Here is a 26,736-nt window from a genome sequence, read left to right on the forward strand (position 1 = left end):
TGTGGAGGTCATTTTAACGTTGGCCGAACTTTGCAGCTGGTTGCATCTAGCAGCTTCACCATCTGTTGGCTGTCAGGGATCTGCGCTCTACTGAGTGACCTCTTCTAGAAATTCAGAAGCAGAAGTTAAGTGACAGTATGTAAATACCACTGGCTACTGCATAGTCTTACATCACGTCACTGTTAATAACACAGGGGTTTATCCTTTGCTGGATGGGCCACTTTTAAAAAAAAAAAGGGACATAAACTAAGAGTATACCCAGAGACACCACTCCACCACTGGAAACAAGTGATTCAAATACTGAGCTTGAAATTACATATCAGTTGAAATAATGCAATTTAACAATTCTGCTGATTTTTGTATCGATCAGATCAGACCTGTAATATCATGTTTTCAGTAACTCTCAAAGCTGTAATCTGTCACAGAAATCTTAATCTTCCCAGAAGTGTTGTCACTGATGTTCGTCATTGAGATTTCTACTGAAGTCTGAAGGTGGCTGTTGCAAAACCTTTGTGGTCGAAGCAGTTTGATGCAAGTCATCTATACAGCTGATTGAAGCTGTGGATAAAATAAACAAAGACACAACACTTTCTTCCTCTTTTTCTTTCTTTTTATGCGGGGGGGTGTTGTTCTACAGAAAAGTGTCTGAATCCATTATGACTCATATAGACATTATTTGATTTGGTGTTTCTTGTTATTTGCAGAGATGTTTTTCTTCCTCTGTGTCCGTCCTCCTCTCCTCTTTCTGTCTTGCTCCTTGTTGGGGTTTGACAGTTTCCTCAGCAGCTCTACAACACAACAGTTGACAAGCTTGAGTTATATTTTGCTGAAAGATGCTTTTTTCTTTACATTGTAAACATGTATTTACCAGCAGGGGGCCTCAGAGAGCCATTTCAAGTCAGCTGTGTAGTTCAACACTGATCAGATTCATGAAGCTTTTCTTTCCTCTGCTGGTGGTTTTAGTTACCTGTCAGCTCAGGGTGACTCTGGCTGAAGTTATTCAGGAGAGACACATATTTACGATCTCCAGTATCATCGTCTCCTGAGGGGAAGTAAAGTCATGAACATTAGTGCGATGTAAAACTGCACAACAAGCTAAGAGTTTGCAGTAAAAGTAGCAATGCTACAGTGTAAAAATACTCTGTTACAAGTTAAAGAACTGCATTCAAAATCTTACTGAAGTAAAAGTCTAAATAAAAGTATCACTAGCTAAAAGTACTTGAATTTTCAAAAGTAAAATGGCTCATTATGCAGAATGGCCAGTTTCAGAATAATGTATATTATGTTATTGGATCATAATTATTGATGCATTAAAGTGTCCATCACTTTATTGTTGAAGTTAGTAAAAGTGGAGATTTCTTTACATACTTCATTAGTAGATTTAATTTTTTATTATCAATCTGAATTTGCAAAGTAGCAAGTAACAAATGTTATCCAATTAATGTAGTCGAGTAAAAGTATAAAGTAGCAGAAAATGTAAATACTCAAGTACAAGTACGCAGTTCCACCAAAATTATACCTAAGTACAGTACTTAGTCAAGTGTATATAGGTTACATTCTGCCACTTTGAATACCTTCATCAGCAGCAAATTAACAGTTTAAACTACTATGTCCTCCAAAATCAAAATATAATATTCTTAATAAAACTTTTTGTTATATCATATATATTTATTTATCTACCAGCCACTCAGTTCATTTAAAATCAGGCTTTTACATTCTTACTTTCCTAAACTATAATTATGATTGTAAATATGATTGTTTTGCCACTCAAACACTGATGTTACAAAATTTTAAAACGCACCACTTGTTTGTCCTTTAACTTATTATTGACCCAGATATTATCAAATTATCAAATCAAATTATTCAGGTCAGGGATTAACTAGACGATGTAGAAGGACTCACGGCACACTCTCAGCAGGACGTAGTACTGCCTCTCTGACAGCACGCTGCTGGTCAGAGACAAACTTTGCTGCCTCTCCTCCAGGTTCATCACTCTGCCACCACTGTCCATCAGGTCCACACACTCTGCAGGAGGAAGGTTATCAAATTTACACAGCACTTAAATATTAAATGTTACTTAAAACCATGGTTTAGGGTCATTTTAGGCCACTTGATTGACACATGAGCCTTGATGGTAAAAATTTGTAAATAATCGATCATGAATATTTTAATTTATTCAGAAATATGAATACAGAACAATACTGTTGTGGTGTTTTCTCTTATATTTCCATGGAATATCTGGTTGTTTCCTGTAAGGCCCTCTTCAATGCTGCACTGTCGCAAATGGTCAACAATTCAAATGTGTAGTTTTAAAACCTAATATTACCCTGTAGAAACTGAAAAGCAGTCAGTTTTTTCTTGCTTCACTATCGTGGTTAGACTTGGTTAAGAATATGGACTCAAATCTTGTATATTATGTATTAAAGATATAATATGCAAGATTTTCCTTAAAAAATGTATAGATATAGATATGTTTCATAGACATAATCCTCACTTATGACCCATTAGAAGTGTGTGATGGTGGTGGTGTGATCTGCATATTCTTGTGCTCAGGACACTTTACCAACACTAAACATCTGTATTTCACATCCTGGCATCTCTCTTCTGCTTTTACAAAGAGCTACCGATTCTAAATTTAAGTTTAGGTACGACTTCAGCATGCACTGCGCGCACACACACACACACACACACACACACACTGCTTACAACCCGAAATCAAATGAAAACAGGGACTTGTTAAATAAAATCATCTTGGTGTTAATGGCTTCACAAAGGTTCTCTTAGTAATAACTTAGTATTTAAGTTATGAATGTTATAGCTGTAACCGACAGTGATTTAATGATCATTCATATTTAATTGATCCCAGTAGGGAAATAAAGGAATCTGAATGGCCAATTGAATATCGTTAATGGTTGTTTCAGCCTTTACTGCTGCTGTTAAGTACCTTTGAGATCCAGACCGCACCTCTCCTTTAAATGTTGGATGAAGTGTATCAGCTTGCAGTTGAGATTAAACATTTCCATCCTGCTGTCTGTCAAGAAAAATATACTTTAATTAAAACCATTGCAAATTAAACACTCTCTCAACTCTGCAACAATTTACCACCATATTGAATATATTGCAAAGTTTTCCTCAAGTACTGACGTAAACTCAAATAAAATAATCAAACTTCAAATACCAGGTTTAATCCTACTCGGCTTCAAAGGCATGACTGAAGAGACATAAATAAATGCAGGAACTTTACTAACCTCCAAACAGGATTGTGACAAACATTTTGTGCTCCTGACTGCAGCCCAGCTCCTCCAGCACTGCCTCTACCAGTAGCTTAAAGGATCTGTTTATCCCAAAGAGCCCAGTCAGTTTGGACTGCGCACAAAGTGCTACAATAGAGGCTGTTAAATCAGTGTTGTGGTCTCCAGTTTGTGACAAAAGACTCAACTCTGAGGGAGAGGATGCATGAACTGGCCTACATAATGTAGAGATGGTAAATACACACACACACACACACACCTCCTGCATCCTCCTCCTCTTCTCCTTTTCAAAGCTGAATCTTTTAAAATGAGGGGACAAGGGACCGCTGTTGTTTGTATCCATGGAGTCTCTACACACAGACAGACTGGCACTCTGGACTTTATAGTTGTTGGACAGTGATGTCAAGACTGACTGAAAAACAGGAGGCTTTTTATTGTTTCCCGCCACAGATTGGAACTAATAGATGAAATAGTTCTGACCCAACACTGTTTCTGCCTACTGTAAGACCTATGACGGAGAATTTAAATAAAGTTTTAATCTTGGTTCTAAACCTGTGGGAGACAGTCCAAGTTTAAAATTGAATTTGCAAGAAAAATAACTGAATGACAACTGTAATAACTATCATCTCTCCGTTCACAGTGTACAGTTAGATATTACAATGCTAAATCAGGAGCAGTGTGGAGGCCTGAGCGGTGCTTAAGTGTGTGAGAGGCACCAAATTCCTTAACGCAACCATAATCGATGTTTTTATAACAGTAATATATCAGATAACAATGTGATAACAGTGTGACAATGTGAAAGGGTGCAGACCCTGTTCCTGGCTGGCAGGGGTGACCACCAGGAACGTTGCTGATAACAACAATTTAAAAATAGATATGAGTGAAGTTGCTGGTTACATTTAACCCTGTAAGACCCACTGTTGCAGAATTACAACAATTTTTGTTATCCCCCAAAACCCCCTTTTTTTTGGTTCAACCACATTAACATACTCGTTTGGTCCTATTGTTCGGTCTCAGAATGCTAATGGGGGATAAATTTGTATATAAGGTCTGCGCTCAGGTCAAGAAGTCACACAACCTCCAGATTTTTGAGAGAGCATCATCCCCTCTATTTACTGGACTGGATTTATCTGATTGAAGTACGTAAAATGCTTTAAATATTTTTTGTGTGTTTATTACAGTGTCTAGAACATGTCCATATGTAGTCATTGTGGAAAATGTGCCTTACATTTTATTTAGAGCTTGTTTTGTAATTGTTGCAATATTACAACGTTGGGTGAATGTGGTAGTCAAAACAACCCTGTTTTGAGAGGAACGTCTTGAGAGGAACTTCAATTTAAATTTTCCCAATATAACTTTAAACTACACATGATTTACACATTCTAGCCTGATATTAGATTACATATTATTGTATTAGAAACTAGAGTGCAAAGATATATTGCCATATCTAATCATTTACTTTTACTTATAATGATTTCTAACCACCTTCAACACTCAGTATTTTCCCCTTATCACAGAAAGCAGGACTTTCTAACAAATAAATTCTGTTTGTGCATGTCTGCCCCTTTGTCTTGGCTATTGATAAGAAAACGTTCCTATCAATTCATAGTCAAAGCAGTTGTGGGGGATGCTTGGGGGAGGGCATTTTTCCATTGTTCTGGAACAGGTGTTGATGTTCAGGAATGTAAGGTGTTGTTGTAAATTGGAGGCTACCTGCATACCTATTAGTATGATAATCAGAGTTTACAATTGGTCAGCTATACACTATTGTGTGACCAGTTAAATGTGTGAATAGGTTACTTCAGTGCAATGTGTAAACGCTTCATATTGAAATCAATCTCCCCACCATCCTCTCTTTTTCTGCAGGTTATCTAGAATCTAATAAGAATGTATGCTGTTTGTTCCATTTCAGAATGCCACCAGCAAGGAGAAATCCTCGGTACAATGTGATGTGATTGGGATTGTCCAAAATGGAGAGAGTGATGTGGACATAGAGTTTGACGACACTGATGCGAGTGACAAGGACTCAGATAATGATGCATGCGTGGACAAAGAAAACCAAGAACCTGATTGCCCGGCCAATGTGGACATCGAGCCCCAATCAAATGAACACATCAAGCCCCGTGACAGATATCGCTGGCAAAAAAAGGATTTTATGAGTCCCAATACTGATTTTTCTGGTCCAGCTGTCACAGACGATGCAACTTTCCTCCACACACTGCTGAAATACTTTGAAAAGTTTGTCTCAGAAGACATGATTCAAGCTCTGGCAACCAATACAAATGAGTACAGCGTTCAAAATGATGGAAGATCTGTGAACACTAACACAAAGGAAATACAGAAAATGTTGGGCATGTACCTGAGGATGGGCTTGGTACAAATGGCTGGAACCCATATGTATTGGGAGACAGATACGCGGTACTCCCCTGTTGCTGAGGCGATGTCCCGCAACAGATTCCAATCTCTGTTGACAACATTACATTTTGTGAATAATTTGACAGTGCCAGAGACTGAAAAGAGGGACAAACTCTGGAAACTCAGACCATGGCTAGAATCATTCAGAGAGAAATGCCTGCAGGTGGTACCCGAAGAGCACAATTCTGTGGATGAGATGATGATTCCTTTAAGGGGAAGTTCAGCAGCATCAAGCAGTATATGCGAGGCAAGCCACACCCATGGGGGTTCAAAGTATGGGTGAGAGCTGGAATCTCTGGCATGATGCTTGACTTTGATTTTTACCAAGGGAGCAACACTGGAATACGAGTCAAATCTGAACTTGGATTGTCAGGTGATGTTGTGATGAAGCTTGCCTCCACACTTCCAAAGGGTCAGAACTACAAGATCTACGCAGACAACTACTTCACCTCTGTTCCATTGACAGTGAAGCTCCTTGAGCATGGAATCCATTTTGTGGGAACAGCCAGGCAGGTACGCCTACCCAACTGCAACCTTGAAGATGAGAAGAGCTTGAAGAAGAAGGGTAGAGGAAGCTTTGACTACAGAGTGGAGGGGAAACACAACATCTGTGCTGTCAAATGGTATGACAACAGGGCAGTCACACTTGTGTCATCCTTTGCTGGACCAGGACCTGTGCAGGAGATTCGATGCTGGGACAAAGCCACCAAAACTTACATTGACATTGAAAGCCTTACATTGTGGGTGCCTACAACAAATACATGGGAGGCGTGGATTTGTTGGACTCGTTTACAGCGAAATACAAGTTTGGCCTGAAATCCCGGCGTTGGTACATGTACATCTTCTGGCACACCATCACCCTTGCTGTGGTCAACGCCTGGCTCCTCTACAAGCGGCACTGCCAAGCTCTCAAGATGCCAAAGAAGGAGATACTGAACATGAGAAAGTTCCAGGCACAACTAGCATCCTCTCTCATTGTGGTAAGAATCTATTTCTGCTATTTGCCTATTTGTGATATCTTTGACTTGTATCATCATGCATTTTTGGCATGTACATGAATTGATTATTAATATTAATATTGATTCTTCTCTTTCCAGGTGGACACAACACTGAAAACTCCACCATCTTCAGGCAACATAAGCCCAGATGCAGCAGGGAGTCCTTTGAATGCTTGGAAGAGACCATCCCTAGGTGATGGGAGTCCAAACGGTCCCTCTTCCAAGAAAGCATGTGCACACCCCCCACAGGATGTGCGCAAGGACCTAACTGGACATTTCCCGATGAAGGTGAAGAGAGGACGCTGCAGACATTGCAGTAAAGGGTATACTAATACCAAATGCAGCAAGTGTGATGTTCGCCTCTGTTTTTCAGAGGACAAGAACTGTTTCTGGGACTATCACTGTAAATAAATGTCAAAGTTCTAGTTGTTGCAATAAATGACTGTTCATAACAACATGACTGAGATTATTTTTCATGTTATACTGTTCTGGGACAAAAGCAAAACCCTGCAAATGAATCCTTCATTCTGTATTGTTGTTCAGACAATGAGTACAAATACAGGAGATTCTGCTCACCATTGAGCCCAACTTTGCAATATTACAACATTTCTGTAAAAACTTACATACATATTTTTTTTTTTTTTTAAAACACCTAATTTTCAGCATCAAAGGCCTCCTACAACAACATCTTAATGGTTGAAATTTTTCTTTTTTAGTGTTTTTCTATATTTGGGTTTTACAGGGTTAAAACAAAGACGTTTTATATCCAATCACAGTAATGATATTAACAAATAAATCAATGCATAATGCGCTGACAATTTATTGGATATCCCCGCAGTTGTGGCCTTGATCGTGGCCTTAAGTCCTTTTTGTCTGAGACTGAGACAAGACAGACTAAAAGTAAAACCTTCAAAAAGTGGCCTCGAGATTAACACCAAGACCAAGACTGATCTCGAGTACCAGAACTCTAATGGACAGTGAGTTTTTAGATCTTTTTCTTTGAAAGCAGTTGTGAGTGGAAACCCCTTTTGCATTGTCATTGTTTCATATTTTCTGTGCTGTAGCTCTGCTTTTGACTCCAACAACTCCTGATGGAAATGTCTGGGTCTGGGTAGAGCTAAATGCTCTACCAGCTAGTTGCTAACTTTGTCTGCTGTTTGGTGCTGGACTGGTAGTGTACAGTGGTGGAAACAGCTGGCCTGGTCCCATTATTCCCAATTATTTTTTTCCCCTGCAGATTAAAGCACCAAAAAAATTTGAAAATTAGTGTGCTTCAGGGATACATATAGCTGTTTTTGCCTTTGGACAGAGCTGAGCTTGCTTTTTCACTCTGTTCAGTTTTTATGCTAAGCTAAGCTAACCAGCTGCTTATGTAGCTTCATATTTACTGTACAGACATGATTAATGTTGATCCTATCATCTAGTTTATACTCAGCAAAAGCAAACCAAAATGTCAAACTATTCCTTTAAAGGAGAAACATATTTACTGTGCAAAATCATAAAATGACCATGATATGTCATAAGAGATTGAGGAAATGTGCTAATTTGAAATACCAGCTTCTCCAACAATTCTACAGCCAGCATGTTCTCTTGAAATTTCCATTCCTGTGCGGAACATCTGTATGTTTTTCCCGTTTATTAGAGTTAAAATTAACGCTGAATGTTTGCTGAATGAGTTATTGTCTGTTTGTGAGCTGTAAGAAATCATGAATAATCTTTTAGAAGGAGTAGAAGTTTTTAACGGTTAAATTAAGCAATTCGTTAATGGAGTTTGGCAGACAGTCACTTAACTCCAGAGTGTATTTTCAGAGCAGTGGGCTTATGTTTTTTGGGATAACAGGCTTAACTTACATTGACAACAATTGACGGTTATAAACAGGTGATCAACTTACAGTATAGGTCGCTTCTAAGTGTCAAAGTATAATGTTGCACTTGTGTAGTTTCACTGTTCCTGCAGCCGGCAGGAAACATGCTTGAGCTCCGAGTCTGGGAGGAAGAGGCAGGTGAAAATAACTAGGCATTCAACCTATTTAATATACCATCTCTGGCTCCTACTCACTATTTGGACTAAAGTAGTCATTTATGAATGCTAAGATATTGCTCCCTTAATATAAAGTATTGATTAGAACAGCTTTATAAAATATCTCTAGCAAATACACACATTTATAGCTCTTTTGCAATGTGATTAAGTTTTCTTACTATAGATCTTCAACAGCTGTGATGGTCGACAATGTTGCATCCTAACCTTGATATGATCCAGCTGAGGAGACAAGATGTTGCCACACAGGACAGCAGCAGAGCACGAGGACTCGTGAGGTCCCAGCAGCGAATCTTTAAAAAAAGCACAGAAGAACTCCAGGGATGCTTTTAAACAGAAGTGGGCCCTGTGCCCTGTAACCTGAACACTCAGGGGAATTATGATAAAAGCTGGGAAAATAAAGAACCCCAAAGATAGTTTGACTGCTTAACTAACCATTTCCCAGAATGAGTAAACCAGATCTGTGACTCAGTTCTATGGACTTCTAGATCTGATATGAAACACGACTCTGTCTGGTGAAAAGCCAGTGGGAAGCCTGGAGCTGCTCCTACAACTACTGAATAATGACTGGGAACATTATGTGGCCGTCGCTGAATACAAATACAGTAAGGACACTTTGAAAATGTAAAAGGTTTTATTGAAAGACAGCACTTTGTGCTAGCTGGCTTAAGGCAATAGCTGCACTGGAGTGAGGATGAATTCATCAGGAAAAATAAAAAGCTGCAAATATGTTTCATAAGTTTGATTTAAAATATAATCATTCACAACCATCTTCAAAGCATTTCCTATCATTCATCAAACATTTAGATCAGGGATCTGCAACCTTTACTCTCTAAAGAGCCAGAAAAATCTGTGTGGAGCCACAATTATTTCTATATTTTTCCCTGAAGACTTCTCCTTTTTTTTAAATTTGTCATCCACAGGTAGTCTACAGAGGCTCAAGACTAGACACCAACAAAACTTAAAGGAAACAGTACTGAACCACACATTATAAAATATTAAAAAACTTCTTTTAAATTTGGTGAATAGGCTCCAAATTTTATATTCAAAAATCACAAAAACTCCAAGACACTCTCTTTTAAAACAAAATACTTTTACTGTCACAGCACGGTCATGTTAGAAATTAAAGTCTTAATGTCTAACATGACCATGCCGTGATAATAAAGGCATTTTAATTGTTTTTCAACAAAAGAAACAGCCTTGGAGTTTTTTGTGATTTTTGAGGACATGTCCAAAGAGCACTTCAAACAATCGCACTGTGAGTCCAGGAACTGCTCCTACCCAAACATTTTTTGATTGACACATTTTTATAGTAGGGGAATGCAAGAATCACTTTAGACCTTCAACAATGATAAACAAAAATATAAATGTAAAAAAATAACCATTATTTATTTCCATATAATTTTTGTCAAAGTCACTGGAGAGGGACAAAAGAGCTGCCTGTGGCTCTGAAGCTGCAGGTTGCAGACCTCTGATTCAGATGAACATGATTTAAATAAGCACACAGTCAAGTCACACTGTCAGAAGTGAAAAATAAAAGGTGACATTTCAGCATCACAGTACCAACTTTGGGGCCTTTGCTTTTTAAAAAGTGAAACATTACATCACTGTTGTCGCACACATCACCGAAAGTGAAAGTACCGTTGTTGTTTTTTAGTCCAATTAGAAACAACATAGGGCCCACAGGTGCTAATGATGAAATCAAAAGGCACGTAAATCTCTTCCATGAAGCTGAATTACGCTGCGAAGCCAAGTAATAAGACGGATGTGAAAAAGCTCTCTGCATAACACTGCTGCAAAAGAAATAATCTTCCGCCCGTGATCCATGGTAGTGGTATAAGTTGAAATCCATCAGAGCACGTTTACGTCCATATTCCCTGAAAAATGTATCAATAATTTAACAATAAGTTCGATAAGTTTTAGTCTTCAGCCAAAGGACCATTCAGACCAGAAGTGGCAGGATGAAATTTATTCACACACTTTGGTATATTGGTTCAGCCTGGAATTAAAGAAATATGTCCTTTAAAGGCAAGAATCAATACCTTTTCCATTCTTAATGTTAGAGAGAGACGTCCATACTGTTCCTGTGCTCCATATTTCGCTGGTCAAAGTGCAAAGAGGAGGCAAGAGCATTTAGTGCTCTTCTTTACTGAAATTAATGCAGAGCCGTTTTTGATGAGTGAAGTGTCTGCACCTTAAGGACAGAAGTGACAGTCAGTTTAAATCACTCTTAGTCCTGTGGGATGTTAAAGAAGCAGCACAACCTATATGGCCAACAAGGAGAGCTTTTAGCCTTTTAGCAGAGATTGGATCAAGTCACTGTTGCCAAGTCACAAGTAAATCCCAAGTCCCAAGTCGAGTCCCAAGTCCAAAACACTGAGTTTCATCTTCTAAGCAAGTCATAATGCACTCTTCACCTGATGCAATGCCATTTTAACAACTGTTCTTTTGACAACTTTAAATGCTGAATGAAGCTGGAAGTTGTTGCGTCGCGTCTCGTCTGGTATCTGGGGTTTTTTTTCCAATTTGAGCTTGGCTACCTAAGGGTCTTCTGTGCTGCAACTTGATTGGACTGGTTCTAACAAAATGTTGACTTGCTGGGAATGAACAGTGTTAATGCTGGCTGATTCAGGAAATAAAGGCAAATGGATTTATTCGTGTCACACTTTTTAAACTAAAATACTTTTTAATCTTTGGGCATGGGAGAAAGTATTGAAGTCAGAAGCCTCACGTCCAAGTCAAGCCACGAGTCACTGGTCTTAAGTCCAAGTTGAGTTGCAATCCTTCGGGGTCTAAAGTCATCACGTTTGTGATTCAAGTCCAAGTCATGTGGCTCCAGTTCACACCTCTGCCTTTTGTCTGGCTTACATTCAAAAGTCATTAAATAGCGGATAGTGGTTGCTCATGTCACATTCGTCGTCCATTGTCTGTTTACAGTGATTCTATCTCCATTTCCGATCAGGGCTTATCCCGATCCTTAGAGAGTTACTGCTGAGGTGAGTTGACCTTTTACTGCAAGGATCGTGAATACTAGTGAATGGTCCTTCCTGTGCATATGTCAGGACATCATGGCCAACTCACTTGAGCAACTCTGTCTGTTCTGGTTGTTAAACAGCGATGTGACCTGTTTGTCTTTATCCTCCACGACTTCTGGTCCACTGCAGTCATGCTGCTGCTCCGCATATTGTAGATGATGACCTATGTGAGTCTGTCTGAGGGCTTGCAGTGGACAAGGACCCCCCTTAGGACATTGGGAGATGACGACTGACAGAGGGGGTTGGGATACCGCCACCAGACCGCCCCCTACAGAAGAGATGTGAGGAGGGCAGTTGCACGAGCTCTCACAGCTGCTGCTGCTGTGTTCAGTGAAAAGGTCAAAGCTCAGGCCGTTTGCCTTCAGTCTGATGGAGTCAGTGATGCTGTTGTGGGTGGAGGTGCGCAAACTACTGCCACTATCCAACGGCTCCTGCTGGCCCAAGATGTGGCGCCGGATAATCCTCCGGAAGGTTTGTCGGAACTCCCGAATGCGGTAGGCATAGATAAAGGGGTTGACCACAGAGTTGGCATGGGAGAGAATAATAGCCACGTACATGATCCAGAGCGGAGGGCGGTCGCACTCTGGACAGAAGAGGGTGAAGCAGTTGATGATGTGTAAAGGCAGCCAGCAGACTGCAAACAGCCCAACGATGATGGCCAGAGACTTGGCGGCCTGGACCTCTTTCTGCAGCGTGGAACGCGACTTCTCCCCATGAGCCGCCTTCACCTCAATCAGCTTGAGCTGGTGGCGAGCGGCCATGAAGATGCACAGGTAGATGGCCAGCATCATCAGCAGGGGGATCAGCACACAAGCAAAAAAGTTGAAGTAGACCATGTACTCCATGACGACCACCTCCTCAAACAGGCACCTCATCAGGCCGGATGGGCAGGTGCCGTTGGCACTGACGGGGAGCTTGTGCCAACCCATCATGGGGGTCAGACCGATGATGATGGATAGAACCCAGCAGATGGCGATGATGCCTTGTGCCCTCTGGCCTGTCACCAAGCTGTTGTACCTGGAAAAGTAAATGACACAAAACATCAGCTCTGTCCTGTCAGCTCAAATCTCTGAGAAAGTTAAAGACACAGTTCAGATTATTCGGATGTGGGGTTGTATGAGATACTCAATAGTCAGTGTATCACCTACATTAGATGCCAGTCGGCACGCCCCAGTTTAGACAGAGAGGAGTACCAGCGCATAAGATAAACAAAGTACTGCTGTGGACAGGCTCAGCAACAAAGAGAATTTTAGCTACTTAAAATGCATCCACCTAAACAAAATCATTATTAGTTTAGGTATTAGGATATTTTCTTTTCTTTTCTTTCTTTCTTTTTTTTTTTTTTTTTACCAATTATTATTTTTTTATTTTCATCATTTAACAAACCCAAACAAGTACACAAAAAGTAAGGAGAGGATAAAATGATAATAATAATGACAAAGCTAAACAAAACAATACAAAATATTTGGTTTAAAATCAAAATAGAAAATAAAAGTAAATAAATAAATAATAAAATAAATAATATGCTAATAATTTTAGTATGGTTGTCATAGTGGAAATGTCTCATCTCTACACAGTCAGACATCTAACCAGAGGTCAGAGGTTCCCATGTTGTCTTTTTTTTTAGTGTAGGGGCATTTTTCCAAATGTAGTGTATTGTTCAAAATTTGTTTGAACTACTGCTTTACTCTCCTGTGAGTCTTTTCTGGTGGGAAATGCCATTATATGAGCCAAATATTGCTCTCCCCAAACCAACCAAACTTCACTGGAGAAATCAGTGATTTTACCTCACAGAACACGGGAGTTGCTGCCTCAATCTCTTACTTTGTTTCTGTTATTATGTGACTTTGGTGAATCCAAACTATCCTTTTAAAACACCTAAGTCACAGAATTACGCAAACAAACAAACAGATCGAGGCAATGGTAAACCAACATCTCCCATTTTTTGCAATGTGAAATCACTGATTTCATCCATGGAGTTTGGTTGGTTTATAAGTATCAGAAAAGGCTGTCTGACAGCAGGGTAAAGCAGTAAAAATCATCTAAATTTAGAGCACACTTAAACAGATACTGTTTTTTTTTTTTTTAGGTGGGCATTTCTTAAGTGGTTAAAATACCTTTTGTTGCTCAATCTGTCCACAACAGTTCACTGCTTAGCTTCCATTCTGCTTCTAGTCGTCACATTTCTCTCTGCTTCCCCAAACTGAGAGTGTGTCAACCAGCATCTACTGTAGCTAATACACTGACTATCACTGAGTAGCTCATCCAAACTACCACTTCAAAACTTTTCTTTCCCAAAGGACAGCACTACTAGAAGAATAATATTTGATAATAGGTTATATACAGTATGTGAAGATGCTCTGTGAAAGCACTTCTGATCCCGGAACTAAAAGAGAAAAGGATAAACAAACAACGTCTTCCAGGACTCCTCAAAGGAAGAGTCTATTTTGAGTACGCCTGTAGCGCAGTGTGGGAGAGCAGCTGAGATATTTGGCTTGTTTCTATCGCATTCTTGAGATGTTAAAGTCCAAAGGTTAATGCTGCAAAAACAAGCCCCCCATCAGTAATGCAAAGAACAACACAGAGAAACCCTCACGTATGTCCAGCAGGACGAGGAGGCTGTGCGAAAACAGATAGCGCGAGCACTGAAAACAGGAAGGCTGAGCTCACTCTGGCTCCGAGGTTGAGGTTTTAGTATGATGAGGTCACAGACTGAGCCACGGCATGTCCGTCTGCTGGTGACAGGTTAAATGTCCCACATTTGAAGACTCAATCTGAGCTGATGTTCAAGACAAACAGTCTGACAAGTGCTGTGTTTTTACAGTAAAATAATAGAGTGTGATTACACACAAGGGGGTTACAAAGGGGGTTACACAGTCTGTATAAGCAATTAAAGCAAATTTGATTGCTCCAGGGGGACGCAGCCTTTTGGGAGACGCCATTTTTGGACACTCATATTCAGCCAAGTCTTTCTGGTTCAAATGTCATGTCTTCTCCGACAGATAGAAATGAAATATTAAGTCTTATTGTGAGACCTCCACTGCCTGGGACTAAGAGACTAAGATGAGAAAAAGAAACGTTTTGGTACATAAGACACACACCCAGTCTTTCCTCTTTTTCTTACTTCGCTACCATGTTAGGAACTGCTGGTTCAGCAGTTAATACATTTGATTTACACAGAAGAAATATAGTTGACTGTTGAGTCTCATTCCCACGTCATCATATGCTAACCCACCAACCCAACATGTCAATATTTGACAACCTGGGAACAAGACAATCAACCACCTTACCAACTTGTGATTAGCCAAACTCTACCATCATGGGCTAGATTTTCAAAAGCCTGAAAAAACAGTGTAGAGAAAATACAGAAGTCTTGTCTTCTCTCAAACCAAAAATAAATTGCCTACCCAAGCTTTTATTACACTCTTCAGGACACATTTTTCAAGTTTTGTGTTGCCAGGCTGGGAATAATCCCTGTGATGTTGATGAATAATGTATGAATAAATGCTAAAGGGTCTCTCTCTGGCTAAAAGCCATCTAATCTGCAGACATCAAAGTTAATAAGTCATTAATAAAGCTGCTTTATTCTGTTCATTCTACATTTGTGCATGTTGTTAATAAACAGAATTACTGTAATCCAAATAAACGAGGGCTTTTTCTCAACTTGGAGACCAAAAAGTAGTTTTACAGCTTATAACTGATCTATAAAGCATTAATAACTAATTTATTAACCACTAACAAAGCCACAACTTCATACTTACAAATCCTTTACACTGTAAAAAAAAAAAAAAGCATACAGTCTGATGATTTAACTAAAGAATTTCTGATATTTATTTTCACAGAGTTTTCAAACATGGGTTCTTCTAACTTGAAGTCTTTTGACCTCAAATGATGAGCTGAATGAACGTACTGTACAGAGTTTAGTCAACTCATTAAATTCAATTTCTGGATCAAAGTAGCTCCAACAGGAACAGCTGAAGCTTTATGAACAACTGACCCTTCAAACTGAGAAAATGTTAAAGGAAATCTAATTTATCTGTAACGTTCCATCAGTGTGAGTGATGAGTTGTTGGTTCAGTTTAATATCTTAAGCTTACTGAACATGTTTCCTCAAGTGGATTAGTATCAAGTTTATTTGATTGGAAAACTTCATTTGTTTTAAATCACAACAAAATTACCTCAATTTGTTTTTTCAAAAAAAATTTTTATGGCAGCCCAGACACTAACTTTATTATGTTAAAACAATAAAAGGTTTATATGTACCATGTATAAATGTTGTCTTATTGAAAACTGGAACCAAAATTCCTGCTTTTCCTTTAACTGCCAGATAAATATCCACAGCCACACTTGTAACTACTAAGAATTCCCCACAGTTGTTTGTGTCCCCTGAGCCACTGACCTGAGCGGTAACTTGATTGCGATGTATCGGTCTATGGCGATGGCCAGCAGGCTGAAGATGGAGCTCTGCGTGAGAACCAGCACGAAGCAGGCGATGAACAGGCAGCCATAGAAGTTGGAGCAGAATCCGGTGCTGATGACGATGGAGAAGGGAATGGCCAGGACACCCACGGCGATGTCGGCCACCGCCAGCGACACCACGAAGAAGTTGGTGATGCTCTGCAGGTTGCTGTTGAGGCACACGGCCCAGCAGACCAGCACATTGCCCAGCACGGAGAACACGGCGATCAATAACTCCAGGACGATGTAGAAGATGAAGGCAGCGGTGATGTCCTGCATGGTGAGACAAACGAAGGAGGAAATCTCACCTCAACGACCATAGCTGCAGCCTGGCAGCCGCTGAGCTCAGCCTCCTCACCTCCAACACTGTCGGACACATCCACCAGAGCAGCTGTGGTGACTCCGTCACACCTGCTCAACTCAAACTGAACTTCATTCAGCTTCGGACAGAGCTGTCATCTCTCCTAACTCCACATGCAGGACACAGTCATCTCCATCCTCTCCTGGTGAGAAGCTCCTCTGCTGTCCTCTCCCCTCAGGATCTTCCCCTCAGCGGCTTTTTCCCATGAACCTCTCGAGGGGCTGAGATGATGCCAACAACGCACATCACTGGAACATTATGACGCTGGAGATAAAGCGGTGCAGAAATGAGAAAGAGGAAGTGTTTCTACAATAAAGGAAGTGGATTGCAACACACACACTTGCATCAGATATGTTTTTGAGCAAACCAGAATTGGTGCAGGGCGTCACACAAGCTGTGGCCAAAAATAAATGATTTTTCAGCACAGCTGCCTTCTTAACATCGGAAAAGACCACTGTATTTATTTGTAAGACTATCAGGGTGATATTGACTTTTTAAATGTCACATACTGGCCAATCTACGTCTTTCCCATGATAATAAATTTGTCCTTTAAAGAAAGAAATGTTTCCCATAATTCTCCCCACAAACTACAAGAGTTCAAGAGTGCAGATCTCCACCAGGCAACCCAAAAAGAATATTTGGATTTGATCTCTTTGTAATCACCAACATTTTATCAGTAACTGCAATTTAATTACATGTAACTGGTAGTTATTTTCAAGATTTTTGAAAAAATTCTGAATCTCAGAGGTCTTTCAGCATAAAGTCACAGAAAAAATAGGCTGATCAGTCCAGTAGCATGTGGGACAAGCTTTAGGTCAATTGGTCACGCAAGCAATCGCATGATCCCCGTCAGACCTGGTGCAGATAATAATACTTACAATCACTTTTGATCTTTAAATCTTCATACTCTTCAAATGCTTTAACACTGGCAAGGGTGGTCTTGTGGGGGTAAATACTAGCTTCAAATAGTCAGATTTAAAGATGTCACCAAAACTGTCAGCAGCTCTGACATGAAGATTAAAATTGCCCCATTTCACTCTGCAATAATGGTCATACAAGTGTTCGGTTTTGTGGGACTTTGAGTTGCTGATGTCTTCTATAAACAGACCCTCTTGACCCCACAGAGGAGCAGTGGGAGAGCAGTTTACCAGCGGCAAATTTACACGTAGCAGAAGTCCCAGTGTTTTAGTGAAACAGTAAGGATCATATGTAGGAAACATGTAGGACGCCTCTGAGAGCACGACTGAAGGCTGAGAGCAGGGATGGGAGGATCCATTCTAATAGATTTGATATGATACCCACAAGCTACTCATTTGGTATCAGATCCTTTAAAAAAATATTGATAATAAAATTACATAAATACAAAACACGGGTGGCTGCATCACTTCAAAATGTTTTCAGTGCTTTTGCATAATATTTACGCCATAAACAGTCCTGACATACTGTATATCACTGGACCGTGTCTAATGGCTGTGGAAACCAAAGACACGTGAGAGCTGACTCACAGCTGCACACAGTCACACACCTATGCATCAAACTTGTGAAAAAGTTAATGTAGCGTGCAACTTTTCACCTGTAGATAAAAATACACCAAGATCTATTTGTGACAAGAAAGTGTCACCCAGCAACAACACGAGTAAAAGGAATCAGGACGAGTACAAACTTCTCAATTTAAACATTATTCATTTAGAAACTTATGAACAACCAGGGTTAATAACAGAATCTATATAGAAATCTACATTTTTGGATAAACTCAAAAAAGCTGAAATTCTAAATAATTTACACTTCAAGTTGTCTGCTTGTCGATTGAAGCTTGCATATCCCAGAGGAAGTTATGGCTTTATTCAGAAGGTTAATGTTTTGTCAAAAAGCTGATTATATCACCTCCAGAAACTGAACTTAATTTAAGTAACCACTATCATGTTTAAGTTGAAAAAAATAGGCCGTCTACAATCAAATGGCTTCTATGCCAGGTCAGCATGCAGAAATATTCAGACACCATTTTTAGAACAAGAAAAAAATAACACATTTGTGCTTCACACCAAAAATGGCGTGTTTTTTTCTTGAGGGACCTGGACCTTTCAGGCCTCGCAGTTGCAGCAGATGGCTGTCCACCCTAGAGCCTGGATCAACTTGAGGTTTCCGCCTGTTGAGAGGAAGTTTTTCCTCGCCACTGTCGCCTCAGTGCTTTCTCTCGGTGAGAACTGTTGAATCTCTGTCAATAATGTTATAAGGAAAAATTTAGCCAAAATGTAGCTTTACTTTCAAGCGATATTTGGCCCCCTTCAAACTAGCATCACACGGTTGACTCCAATGGATGCCTTAGGTCATAATTTCATATGATACTCTAGCTTTAAAACTTGGCCTGCGACAGCCTATGAAAGAAAGATTTTCACACATACTGACACACACACACGTGACCAAACGCATGATCTCCTCCTGGCGTAAACTGTAAATCAGATGACTACATGGTGTGAAGGGAGTTGCTTGTATTAACAGACCAGAGAGAATTAAACACTGACTCTGCAGTTCCCCTCAGGTCGACAAAGCGCTGTAATATCTTTCAGGCCACTGCTTTGGTTTTACGGCTCTCGACTTTACTATTTTTGCTCTCATCAGAAAATAACACCACCATCTTCTAGTGAAAACACCCTGACAACCCACACTACTTCAGAACTTAAAGAAGATAATAAGTTAGGTAGGTGATAGAAGAAAGATAGGGTTCAATGGAAAGACAGAAAAGTTTCCTTTACAGACGGTTAAGTTGCAACATATCTGTCTATAGGATTACAAAAGACCCTGTGCAGTGTCTTCCCCTCAGTCTACACTGCTTTTCACTGAATGTTAAGAGATCGATTTGTGTTTTCGTTTTATATACGGCCACAGCAGTTCATGAAAATGTAACAAAATGTAATCAATAGATTTGTGGACAGACATGAACTGTCCATTTTTGTCATGACTGGAGGAGGATGGGGTAGATGGATTTTCCAAACACAGGGCTTTCACAGGCCAGGGTTCAATTCCTGTGTGGAACAAATAGTTACAGGAATAAGTTATTTTAAACCGATCCATGAGCATTTTGTAAACCCAACCAAGCAGTTTCAACAGTGCTGAAACCCAGTTTAAAGGAATAGTTCACCCCAAATGAAAATTCAGTCATTATCTACTCAGCCTCATGCTGATTAAAGGTTGGATCTAGTTTTTTATTCCACAAAAAAACTGCTGGAGTTTCAAAGGAAAACAGTGTTGTGGAATCTCCCAAACAATTGAAGTGAATGTGACCAGTTTTCAAACATGAAAAAAACAAACAAACACCAAAATACCCACAAAATGCCACCATACTGTTCGTCCGGTGTATTATATCTCCTAAAGCGCGCATATGAACTTTGCTCCAAGCTAAGGATCTATAGTGAAGATTTAGGCTAAAAACATGGCGTAAATAAATGTCTTTCAAGTCAACTTGGCATGTTGGGCCTTTAAGAGACTTGGATTACACCAGACGAGCAGTATGGAGGTATTTTATGGGTTTTTTGTGGTTGTTTTTTTGTGTTTGAAAACCGGTCACCATTTACTTTAACTGTTTGGGAGATTCTGTGTTTTGTAGAGTGAAAAACTAAACCCAACCTTCAGTCTGCATGAGGGTGAGTAGATAATGACTCTATTTTCATTTTTGGATGAACTCTCTTTAACTGTCACCTGAATTTTTTCTCAGCAAGCTTTATTTTGAAAGCATAACTGGACGTTGCCTATTAATTATTGCTAACGTGACAATGGAATGACAACATTACATAAAGTTGTGTTGAGTGTCACAAAAAAATGTAAAGTTTGTGCCCATGTCCAATGGGTTTTGTGACTACAGTTGTACTTCACAAACTGTCGTGAGGCTGTTGTAAATATGTAACTTCCTGTTAGCGACTAGCTAGTGAGCATTTAGCAGCTAAAGAACCAGGTATTTCCGTCAGGAGTGGGTGGAGACAAAAACAGAGCTAAAAGGAAGTGAATATAAGCCTGGTAACCAGAAACACAACTCAATGAACGCTAATGTTGCTCCCTGTCTGCTGTATGTAGAAAACAGTTAAGGTAGGTTTAGGAAAAGTAGTATTTATCAAATTTCTTTTAACTTAACTAAAGTAAAATATATAAGTTGGGTGTCTTTCACATCAAAACAAAAGCCAAGGACATAGTTTGATGACTTTGTTATAGCATGGGATCATTGGAATTGTTGTCTTCATTGTTATATAACCACCACTGTTGATGAAAATCTATCTGACTGACTCAGGTAGATATCATGTTCACGGACGAGGTGATATCAAAGTTTTATTTATGTTACATTTAGTCACGTTCGCTGACTTCCTTCCTCACTTTCTGATCTATCTGATGTATCCAGAAATTAGGAAACGTACTGTTACCTTTTGGATTTCTCTGCGTTTGAGCATCGTTTGAAACATTTGGGATAATGTAAGTACACAACTCCACAAAATATATAACATCTATCTAGTGTTTTTAGATTTTTAATATAGAATTGATGTAGATTTCAATGTAAGATATCTCTAGATGTCTTTTAAGAGTATTCTGTTGGTGTATTACATGGCAGCAGCACAGATACAAAGCATACTTTTTGCAAAAAGAAAGGTTTTATTCTTGTGTGACTGTGCTGTAGGTATTTAGGGCTTTTATGAGTGTAATTCTCAGAAGTTTGATAACTATGGCCACTGGTCAATGAGTGAATCACAGTGTAGACTGCCTGATATCTGTGAGCCATCAGCCATAAAAGGCTTAACAAATAAAAATCTGCTGTTTTTGTGCTGCTGAATTCCCTCAGAGGGAATGTTTCTTGAGGTTACGTCTAGTTTTTGGAGATAACAGCTGTGCTGGAACACGGAGGTCTTTGCTCTGTAAGTCAGGGTTTTCCCTTTGGGTCAGATGAGACCTTTTTATTAATACCAAAGGCTTGTTATTTCAAGCTAGATAGTTATCAGGAGTTTTTTTTTCTTCTATTTGACTTCCAAATAACATTTTTGTTGGTCTCTTTCCTCTGAGCCCAGGGTATTCATTTGTCTTGATGTCAGATAAGTTTGGTGTCATATTGCCGTGTGTTATAATGTTTTATACAGCAGCGGTGAGTCCAAAACAAAATTCCCGAAGGACAGAAAAGGAAATAATGAATCTCCATAAACTACGACAGTGATTCTCCCATGCTTACGATGCATCCTACAATAACAAGCTGTCCTGAGATGGAATTATGAAACACATGAGAGAAACTCCAGGGATTTATAGTGAAACGAGGGAAAGTAAGGTATTTCTTAAGGACAGGCTTTTGGTTCACATTAGTCACTCTAGGATATGAATTTCAAAGTAGGGGAGACCAGGGACAATGGTAACATTTTAAATCTTCATAACTCACAGACTACTTGAAATACACTTGTTGTTTTCTGAAGAAGAAATATATTTATGTGCACTAATTAATAATACAATTGATATATTTTCTCTAATAAAGTCAAGACTATAATATTAAGTTTAGTGCAAGAAGTCGGTGTCGCAATACAGAATATTTACCCACTGTATATTAAATAAAGTCACACCTCAAAGTGATCGCATTACTGTTGCAGTATCTTATAATGTCACTTAAGATTTTTTGTTGTATATGGTTCAAATTTTTTTTTAGACATCAGGCACCAAATGCATTCAAAGCAAAAGTCTATTTTTGCAGAAGATTAGGCAACTATTTTAGTGGTAACTTGATTTTAATTATGTGAACTGAGTTAAAAGTAATTTTACATTGAAATTTTGTTAAATATATTCATTTTGTAACAGAAAACTATGTCAACACAGACAAACAAGGTGCTTACATGGGGTCATGTGGCACAGGGTCAATTGTAACATAGTGTTACAACTGCCCCCAATCTTGCAGCCATGATAAAATCCCGCATGCTAGCTTGCGACGCCTCAGAAACTTTTTTTTGTTGTTGTAAACTTCAACTCCACACGCAGAGAGAGAATCTTACTGATGAGATGTGCACTCATCACTCTAGCTTGTTTTTGATTGGAGGGATTGAGTTTGTTACAGTTGCCCCTGGTCTCTCCTATATTTGTATTCAGATACATAATTGAGATGTTTTGTCCAGTTGGTAATTTGGGATTAAAATACCATTAACAAAGCTATTAAAGTAAAAGTGAATTTCCTCCAGACCTTGTTACAGCATCACCACAAATAACAACAAATTACCACATCCTCCTCCCCCTCCTCCTCGTCCTCCTGCCACACAAGAGGAACACAGGAGGAGCAAACATCAAACCTCTCAGCTTCCTGTTCACAGACACTGTACTGTACTGTACTGTACTGTACTGACAGACTCTCAAACTGACATCACAGCTGCTGCTAGTGTGACTGAGCTGACTATCCTTGACCAACAGTCAGATCTGCTGTCTGTGAGCTGAACGCTAACCACACCAGCAGCTCCAGCAGAGCCTCTGGGAGCCGCCTGCACAGAGTAATAGAGTACTACAGTACAAGTGATAATGAAAGCAGAGCTGTCATCTCTTTGTGCGACGATCCACTCTGTCTCTGTTTGGACCCATGGTCAGATTAACACACTAGAGGGCCCTGTGGACTCACTGTTTGTGGAAATTAAGTGAAACACAATTGTGTTAATATGCACCATTTAGACTTTGATGGAGGGCCAACAGCATGGACAAGCAGACCAAACAGGCAACAACGCTGCCTGCTTCGAGGCCTTTATCATTGGATTTCTTTTTTTCCATATTCCAAAACAAACTTTCAATTAATCTGATTTATCTGGCCTTTTGAGCTACTGAAGGTGTAGCTGTAGTCCAACCTAGCTTGGACTCACAAAAATTTAGAGCTGCAATGATTAATCAATTATTAATCCATTATTACATTTTCTTTACTCCTCTCTGACAGTAAACTGAATATTTATGGGTTGTGGACAAAACAAGACATTTGAGGGTGTCATCATTTTTCACCATTTTCTGACATTTTAAAATAAACACCTATTAATCTATAAATTGAGACAATAATAAACTGATTAATCCACAATGAAAATAATCATAGAGCCAGTGTAGACCCAATCTTTGTGCTGGATATAGTTCTGTAACTGAAAACGTAACTTTTTGTCATTTTTTCATCTTTTGTCACCTTCTTTACATGAAAATTTATTTTTCTTTTTGCATCTGTTGTGTCTTGTAATTGTTTGCTGGTGTAGACATTTTTACTGATGATATGAGACCCTACAAGGACATTTTTTTTTAATCTTAAGATGTGAGATGATATTAGACTTTGGTATCTTCATCCACCAATCCATCTAGCTACAGACTTAAAGGACCAATGTGCAGGATTTAGTGGCAACTAACGATGAGTTTGCAGATAGCAAACATCTCGTCTCACCCTCCCCTTCCAAGCGTGTAGGACAACCTATGGTGGCTTTGAAACTCACAAAAAAATGTGAAAGGCTGTATCTGGAACCAGTCTTTGGTTGGCAACCCCCGTGGAAGAGGACCTGCATCCTCTGTAGTTATGATATAAAGATATAAACGTCTGATTCTAAAACACCTTTCTTCATTTCAAATGATTAAACACTAATGAAACATACTTCTGAATATTATATTCATAATATTATTATATCTTCCACATCCAGCCAATAGATCGCTGTAAATCTTACATGCTGGACCTTTAAAGGAGATTTGATTTGCTCTGGGCTCAGATTCAAACATGACTTTGGAACTGACTCAGCACTATCAAGTTTTCTATAGGCTTTAACATGAACATGCACCAGGCAGCTGCTCCAGGATCCAATATTTTTTGTCTCAATTTATTGAGACAATTGGACAGTTGTGTTTTTTATTGTAGCGCATTCTTTTTTTTTTTTTTTCAGAGAAACTGCATTACATAAGTGGAATATATAACATACAGTACTTTGCTGTAAGGCTCCCTAACAATTTGATCAGGTCATATCATAAGATTCTCAGCACTGAACCCATGTGGTTCACACATTCAGTCATAAACCAGGACCTGCAGGTTTTTTTTTTGTTTTTTTTTAATCTGAGCGTGAGTTGAAGAACTGTAGAACTGCAGACAGCAGGTAGAAAACAAGCTTTAGTCACTCTGACACTATGCAAGTACAGTTATACCCAAAAGTACCAAAACAAGACATCAAACATCCTCACTAGGATGAGAAATTAACTTTTTAAAAAGTGAATATCTACCAGCAGTTGACATATAAATGTTCAAATTCCCCAGCAACTCAATAGTAGGGTAGACCAGGGAGTGTTGTAACATCAGGTTAGTTCTAACATTCTCAGTTTGACCAATCAGAAAAATGAGCTGTGCTGATGTCATCAGTATCAAACACTTCCATTTCCTTCATTCAAAATCAAAGGCAACCTGTTCCAGAGAAAATAAAACCACAAAAGGTCTGGGGTTACAAAAATCCCAGTCACAACAGCAAGCACAATATTATAGTATAAAGTGCACTCAAAGTTGCTAAATGTCAAACCTCGGGTTCTTTTCAGTACCCATAACAACAACATAAAACAATACAAAAAATAAGAAATGAAACAACTGAGTTGATTCATTGAGACGTACATGTATGACATTTGCTCAGGGGACTACTATGATTGGTGGAACTCACAGGAAGCTACGAAGACTGGTCAAATACGTGGAAAAGTTGTGGTTATTGGACAAAATTGCAAGGTCATGCACAATTCATGGGGATTGGTTGAATTTGCATGAATTGTTGCACTAGACTGATAAAGTGTTTTTGTCACTTTAAGTTGCTCACTTTCTTCTTTCTTCAATAATGTTCTTTCACAGATTTGTTAGTCTGGATCTTAAATCAGCAAATTACCTTTCATTGTTACATCTATCCCCTGCTAGTGTTACAACTCACATCAGTAGTCGGGTACGTTGTAACAACAGAACTCTTTGCATTTGACTAGAACTCACTCAATCTGTGATTGTATAGCGGACGTCAAATTTTATTTGTAGTACAAAATATGGGTATCATGTATCAGATTCATAAGTTTGAGAGATCTAGCATGACCAACCACTGAGTTACTGATGCTCAAGCAAAAAGTGTTACTAACATCCCCAGTCTCCCCTAAGTAATTATATTGCATGTTAAATCTACCAGCCTCTGTCATATTTTACCAGCATGTGGCTGGTACCAACTTCCCGCCCTGCACACACACTTACAGATACTTGACACGCAATTCTGTGTTGAAGACAACATTTAACAACATGTTCAGATCTCCTCCATAAAGTTTCACCAAACTTAATACAATGGCAAATAATTTCATAAATTTCATGCAGAATTAAAAGTATTTGTCAAATATTATGGCTCACCTTTTTTCCTTGATGATTGTAATATCTGATGGCACTTTGTGAGATGAGGTGATAAAATCGCCCCCCATCTAAAAATATCACGCAAACGATCGTTTTCACTTCCTCTGAGCGACAGGAGTGAAACTTCTTTAATGAACTGCTGTAGTTCTGCTGAAACAAGCCGCCTGACTGAAGCTCAACATGAGAAGATAAGACAGAAACATGACATGTCTGATCAATGTCTGCTGCTCGCACTGAGAGGAAGAACAGCGCGTCTTCAGAGGATGAAACAGATGAAACTCGCTCTTTGCCTCTGTCTCTCTCTCTCTCTCCCTCTTCCACACACAAACACACACACACACACACACCCCTCCCTCATAAAAACATATTGAGGCTGATGATTATTCCTCTGTTTCCTCTTTAGGGGCGGACCGGTTCAAAGCCTGCAGTGTGTGTGTGTGTGTGTGTGTGTGTGTGTGCTGATGACACATTAAACTCAGTGTGTTGAAACATGACTCAGGTGATCCAGTTTATCTCCACATTTTCTTACACTGGAAGACAAACACTCGGTTATTACTCAGTGCCAGACCCCTGCTGTCTCATTACTGCTTAAGTGAAATTCATTATATTTTCATTATTATATTCCTGGACTTGAGAAAAACATTTCATACAGTAAATCACAATGTTCTTCTCCCTGTCAAATTTGAATTAGAGCCAGACAGATATATTGGTCTACACAGACACATCGGCCTTTATTGTTGTCCGATATGACTTGTTTTTTGACAGAACATCATGCAGATTGTTTTAATCTTTTTACAGGCAGCATTTTATGTATTCTTG

The 26,736-nt window shown here is 39.2% G+C and overlaps 2 protein-coding genes across 2 annotated transcripts; both read right to left on the bottom strand.

Moving 5' to 3' along the window:
* Window positions 1-351: 351 nt before the first annotated feature.
* Window positions 352-4,027, bottom strand: c8h22orf15 (chromosome 8 C22orf15 homolog). Its single transcript, XM_084729623.1, has 5 exons — window positions 3,249-4,027; window positions 2,945-3,031; window positions 1,903-2,025; window positions 968-1,042; window positions 352-788 (listed from the first exon to the last, which is right to left on the bottom strand). The coding sequence occupies exons 1-5, from the start codon at window positions 3,592-3,594 to the stop codon at window positions 673-675; spliced, it is 747 nt and encodes a 248-aa protein (XP_084585749.1). The 5' UTR covers window positions 3,595-4,027; the 3' UTR covers window positions 352-672.
* Window positions 4,028-11,214: 7,187 nt separating this feature from the next.
* On the bottom strand, window positions 11,215-26,220 carry adora2aa (adenosine A2a receptor a). Its single transcript, XM_084729146.1, has 3 exons — window positions 25,918-26,220; window positions 16,137-16,820; window positions 11,215-12,754 (listed from the first exon to the last, which is right to left on the bottom strand). The coding sequence occupies exons 2-3, from the start codon at window positions 16,472-16,474 to the stop codon at window positions 11,761-11,763; spliced, it is 1,332 nt and encodes a 443-aa protein (XP_084585272.1). The 5' UTR covers window positions 16,475-16,820; window positions 25,918-26,220; the 3' UTR covers window positions 11,215-11,760.
* Window positions 26,221-26,736: the final 516 nt, after the last annotated feature.

This window comes from Lutjanus erythropterus, chromosome 10 (assembly GCF_056507025.1).
Source record: "Lutjanus erythropterus isolate fLutEry1 chromosome 10, fLutEry1.hap2, whole genome shotgun sequence".
Taxonomy (NCBI): Eukaryota; Metazoa; Chordata; class Actinopteri; order Lutjaniformes; family Lutjanidae; genus Lutjanus; species Lutjanus erythropterus.

Bases quoted from the DNA above. Each gene is read 5' to 3' on its own strand.
- adora2aa (XM_084729146.1), bottom strand. From the start codon at position 16,474: ATGCAGGACATCACCGCTGCCTTCATCTTCTACATCGTCCTGGAGTTA. The intron at 12,755-16,136 runs GTCAGTGGCTCA...TTACTTTTCCAG, and splicing joins GCAATCAAGTTACCGCTCAG to GTACAACAGCTTGGTGACAG.
- c8h22orf15 (XM_084729623.1), bottom strand. From the start codon at position 3,594: ATGGATACAAACAACAGCGGTCCCTTGTCCCCTCATTTTAAAAGATTC. The intron at 3,032-3,248 runs GTTAGTAAAGTT...TTTTCTTGACAG, and splicing joins TGTCACAATCCTGTTTGGAG to ACAGCAGGATGGAAATGTTT. The intron at 1,043-1,902 runs GTGAGTCCTTCT...ACTTCCCCTCAG, and splicing joins CGTCCTGCTGAGAGTGTGCC to GAGACGATGATACTGGAGAT.